The sequence below is a fragment of the Mus caroli genome, chromosome 3, assembly GCF_900094665.2.
Source record: "Mus caroli chromosome 3, CAROLI_EIJ_v1.1, whole genome shotgun sequence".
NCBI lineage: Eukaryota > Metazoa > Chordata > Mammalia > Rodentia > Muridae > Mus > Mus caroli.
In genome coordinates, this window is record NC_034572.1 from 132748259 (window position 1) to 132753935 (window position 5677).

The window sequence follows — 5677 nt, forward strand, 5'->3', positions numbered from 1 at the left end:
AATTTGCAAAACACATGAAACTCAAGAAGAACAAAGACCAAAAAAGTGTGAACACTTTGCCCCTTCTTAGAATTGGGAACAAAACACCCATGGAAGGGGTTACAGAGACAAAGTTTGGAGCTCAGATGAAAGGATGGACCATCTAGGGACTGACACACCCAGGGATCCATCCCATAATCAGCCTCCAAATGCTGACACCATTGCATATGCCAACAAGATTTTGCTGAAAGGACCGTGATATAGCTGTCTGTTGTGAGGCTATGCCGGTGCCTGGCAAATACAGAAGTGGATGGTCACAGTTAGATATTGGATGGAACACAGGGCCCCCAATGAGAAGCAAGAGAAAGTACCCAAGGAGCTGAAGGGGTCTGCAACCCTATAGGTGGAGCAACAGTATGAGCTAACCATTACCCCTGGAGCTCGTGTCTCTAGCTGCCTATGTAGCAGAAGATGGCCTAGTTGGCCATCACTGGAAAGAGAGGCCCCTTGGTCTTGCAAACTTCATATGCCTCAGTACAGGGGAATGCCAGGGCCAAGAAGTGGGAGTGGGTGGTTAGGGGAGTGGGGGGAGGTCTGGGGGACTTTTGGGGTAGCATTTGAAATGTAAATGAAGAAAATACCTAATTAAAAATGATGAAAAATTTAGTGCTGGAAAGCAAATTTTGGTGCAAGAGCAGTTATGTACTCTTTCCCCCCTCTTTTAAATTATTATTAATCATTCCATTTGTTTACATCTCAAATGGTATCCCACTTCCTGTTTACCTCCTCCACTAACCCCTCATCCCATGTTATCCCACTTCCCAGTTACTCTTTCACCACCTCCATCATCCCACATCAGCCCTCCCCCCTCCATTTTGCCTATATGAGAGTGCTCCCCCACACACCCAAACTGTCCCACTCCACTGCTCCAGCATCCCCCTACTTCTTGGGCGTTTGGCCTTCCCATGGACCATTTTGCCAGGCTCTTATTTGATTTTTTTTTCTTTCTATTTTTGGTAATTGCTATACTGACTGGGATGATAGACAAATGTTGAACATTTTTCATATATTTACTGATCATGTCAACTTCATCTTTAATTTCTCTTTTATTTAATGAATACTTTAAAGAGTCTATTGTTAGTTCTTCTCTAAGGCTCTGGAAGAATTTAGTAGTTCACTTGTTTGGACTACAGGTTTTTTTTTTTTTCTTTCTTTCTTAAGTTTCGCTGAGTGTAACATATTTGTTGGACATGCCTGATGTTCCCTGGATATAAGCAGAGATATTTTAAGTTTTCTGTTGCCTGTCACATACAGTCTACTGTCATGAAGTATGTTTTCAGGTGTTTTTTTGTTTGTTTGTTTGTTTGTTTTGTTTGTTTTTTGTTTTGTTTCTTTTGTTGTTTTGGTATAAACTGGGTTTATTTCTAGAACTAACTTCAGCATTCTGGCTAAAGGAACAGACAGTTTTACAGAAAGGATGTGTAAGAGATTTCGCTTTTCAGTCAATTAATGCTAACTCTGAAATGAGTAAAGATCACGTATCAGGCCATTATCCACTATGTGTCAAATGGAAACAGTGATGTCTATAAAGAGGAGAATATAAGCCTTTATCAACTTTGTACAAACATAGAAGGTTGCAACTATTTATGCAGTTTAGATGAATAAGGTGAATAAATTAGATTAAATTAGAAATAGTACTTCACAGGGAATAATTAAGTGTAAATTAAAATTGTAGATTACCTGCCTCTTCTAGTCTATTAATTTGCATCTTCAGTGCATGTGAGGGAATATCACATTAAAAGAGTATTGATCATTTTGCATAGGAAACATATTAATTCAGAATTGCACAAAATTAAGTTAAAGTTTTAGCTAATATGCTTTATGTACTAACAATTAAATGTTAACAAATAATGCTATATAATTGGAACACATGAATTACAATTTTATATTATTGAGATTACAATGTACTTGTAATACTGAAAAGTAATTGATTTCTAATTATGACATTTGAATGTAGCTAAAATTCATCCTAATATATTTATTTATTTTTAAAATTATAGTACAATTATCTATTCCCCCCACCCCTGTTTACTCCTTCCAAACTCTCTTATACACCACTACTTGCTACATAGTTTCCTAAGTATGTAAGTACAGTCTCCTTGGTCTGTTTAATGTTGCTTGTATGTGTCTTTTCAGGGCTGTTCAGATGTTCCTGGATAACCAATGAATGAATGTACTCTTTCTGGGAACTACTACTTCTCTGGCTCTCAGCATTTCTTAGTAGCTTGTAGTTGTTAGTGTGGGTGAGGCCCCCTGGGCTTTCCACTCTGCACACTAGCATGCCTCCTGTTGTTGCTGTTGTTCAGCTCATGTTTAGGCAGCCAATTATTGGTGCGACATGATGGGTATAGATAGCTTCTGACATTTGTAGGAGACACAGTCTCATATCGACCTCCCTTATATATTTAACTAATGTATTCAGATCTGTTATACCTAAACCAGAGGCTTTAGAATCAACTGATTCCATTGTATGACTCCCTGGATTTAATTTTTTACTTCTATATCCTCTGTAAAAAAATTGTTTGAATATTTGTCTGCCTTTATTGATAGAGCAATATTACCAAGCTTCATTGCAAGTATATTGTTTTTAGTGCTATTTACATTGATAAAATAAGCTGTATGCCCTTTAACTCTTTGTTTCAATGTGCTTCTTTGGAATTCACAGGTTCGAGGAACTCATGATGAATTACCTAACTTGAACAAATCTGTTGCTTTCTTGTCGAGAGCAGAAAAAACTCAACCAGTACGAAAAATGGTAAGAAGACTCCTATAATCAAACTTACTTGTAGTTTTAGAAATGGAGCAGACTACGCAATATAGGAATTATACTACAGCCTTAGATAGGGACCTCGGTAACCTGCTCCAATGTCTTTGACTAGCTTCATACTCCCACATTTAGCACAAGGACACATTGCTGTAAGAGACCATGTTACATGGAGCTTGTAGAGTCACAGAACATTATTACCAGGGCATACATGAAAGCTGAACTCAATGTGTCGAATTTGAAGTAGAAAATGTGCTTTAGATCCAACTCAGTTTTCTCATACTGAATTTTCCCCTTTCTTTCCCTTTAATTTAGTTTTGAAATCTAAGGCTCACCAGGATTCTTTAGTTCCATTAGACAGTTTTAAAAATTGTGTCCATTTGAATTTTTCCAACATTTACCAATTTTATAAGTAGCCTGTACTAGGTAAATGGAAGAGTAAAGCAAATAAAACTTAGAAATGAAGTTGATTGTTTTATTCAAATTGAATTTATTAAAAACCTCTCAAAATAAAATAGTTTTAAAAAGTTGGATCAATTGATAATTTTACCATGGTCTTAGTGTGTGTATAAATTCATATGCTGACATTTGAGTCCCCAACATGACATCATTCAATGAGACTTGCTGGGAAATAATGATGTCAGAAGGGCAGGAGCTCCTTGGCCCTTCTAGGATATCACAGCCAAGAGAATCTGGTGCCAGTTGTGGCGAGGCAAGGCCATGCCAGCCAGGAAGCTGTCTGTGTCTTGATCTTGTCCTTCCCAGCCTGAGAATAGGAGAAATAGATTTCTGTAGCTTCGAGTATTTTATTGCAGTCCAAACTAAGAAGACAGTGGTTACAATGTATGTGTATAAGGGATCATTCAAATTCTGTAGAAATCAGATCATCTTTAAAATATATTGTTAATGACAAATTGGTAAAATGGGATCATCAACCCAGCATTCAAAACACAGCCAAACGTCTCAAGCAGAGCACTGTTGAAATCAAACCCTGCTGAGTTAGAGCTACTTTATGATCATTTAGGTGGCAAAATAACCAGTTCATTAACAAGATTGACTACATTAAGGAAGAATCGGGAACAATAAAAGTTACTATATTTGTGAATTTTTAGGAAATCATAGGAACTTGGTGATTGATATTCAGAAATGATTTTTTAGGGCATTAATTGGATATATGAGACAGGATCAAAATTAACATCAGATTATATGAATTTTTTGTAGCTATGGATTCAAAACTTTGTCCTACCCCTGGATGAAGAACAACAGAAAGGCAGTGCTGGCTGAGAGGGAGGGTCAGTCATCATTAAGGGATAAACTCCCACAAAGGGTGCACGAGTCCAAGCAGTTATCTCTGCACACATTTACATGCAAGCAAAGCTAACCAAGTCAGTAGGTTATATATACATGTGTACATATTTATACATATGAATAGACATGTCAAATAATAACGAGCTTGGGAGTGGGAGGAAGGAGCTGGAGAAGGGTGAGAGAGAGGTAGGAATGATCTGAAACTCAAAAGATACTATTGAAAAATAAAGGGGGACTTAGAGAGTTCAAACTCCTGTAACACAGTGGCTCTCAGCCTTCCTAGTGCTGTGACCTTGAATACAGTTCCTCATGCCATGGTGACCCCCAGCCATAAAGATACTTCAGTTGCCACTTCATAACTGTAATTTTGTGACTTAAGTTACAAGTCATAATGTAAATATAAAATATGCAGGATAGCTGATACATGACTCCAAAGGAGTTGAGAACCACCGAACTCTAGTAGCTTCTGAAACTGTGGTTGATTTTTCTCTAGTTGTTCAGGAAGTGTGCTAGGTTAGTTTGCTCATTTCTTCATCTTGGAAAGTTTGAGGGTTGAGCCGTTCTTCAGTGCCTCATAGTCATACACAGGATCTACAGCAAAACATGCCAAAAGCAATCTACCACTAAAGTGAGGACTTTGTTTACAATGGCTTTAGTCTTATGTCTGCCACCATATTGCAGGCAGTGGGACCAGCACCTGCTGTTTTAAGGCATGAGTGCACATATATGCTTTACTGCAGTGGAGAAAGATGCTACTGCTGAGGTCTTGGGGAGAAGGGCGCTCGTCACCACCACACATGGATGTTGTTGTTCTTTGTAGATGGGAACTTCTTTTTAGTATGGTCCTTAATTTTTTTTGAGATTTTTATGTAATTACATAATTTCCCACTTCCCTTTCCTCCCTCCAAACTCTCCCATGTGCCCCAGATTGTTCTCTTTTTTAATAATTATTATTACATGCATCTTTACATATGTACAAGCACATATATTTCTAAATACATAAAAACGAGTTTAGCTTGTACGTATGTTTTACATTTCATTTCCTCCCTTTCCTTCTCCTCCCTCCCTCCCTCCCTCCCTCTCTCTCTCTCTCCCCCTCTCTTTCTTTCTTTCTTTCTTTCTTTCTTTCTTTCTTTCTTTCTTTCTTTCTTTCTTTCTTTCTTTCTTGTGTGTCTCTGTGTGTCTGTGTGCGCGCATGCATGTGCACATAGGTCAAAGAACAATTAGTGGGAATTGTTTCCCCCTTTCCATCCTGTGGGTTCTGGGAAACTGAAGTTGGTTCCTCTCTAGTCCCTTTATATTGTCCTTTTAGGTGTCAAACACTTATTAGTAAAATATAAATGTAAAGGAAATTACTCTAGTCAACAAAACACTGTTTTAAATCCCTTCTATTAAGCACAATAGCATGAAATAAATGAATATACAGGATTAGATACAAGTTACTATTTTCAAAACAGACTTGAAATAAAATAACCTCTCATATTTCTGAAACAATGGAATTCATATGAAATTTTCACTTTAAAATAAAAATATTAGAATTTGCTTGGTTCCGGGACTCCACCGAAC

General features: G+C 37.5%; 1 protein-coding gene across 1 annotated transcript in view; it reads left to right on the forward strand.

Moving 5' to 3' along the window:
- Nucleotides 1–5677, forward strand: part of Stpg2 (sperm tail PG-rich repeat containing 2) — a 436171-nt gene that overhangs the window by 91592 nt on the left and 338902 nt on the right. Inside the window, exon 10 of the mRNA XM_021158500.2 lies at nucleotides 2705–2794. Within this exon, the coding sequence (XP_021014159.1) occupies nucleotides 2705–2794 (90 nt within the window). The remainder of the gene's footprint in view (nucleotides 1–2704; nucleotides 2795–5677) is intronic.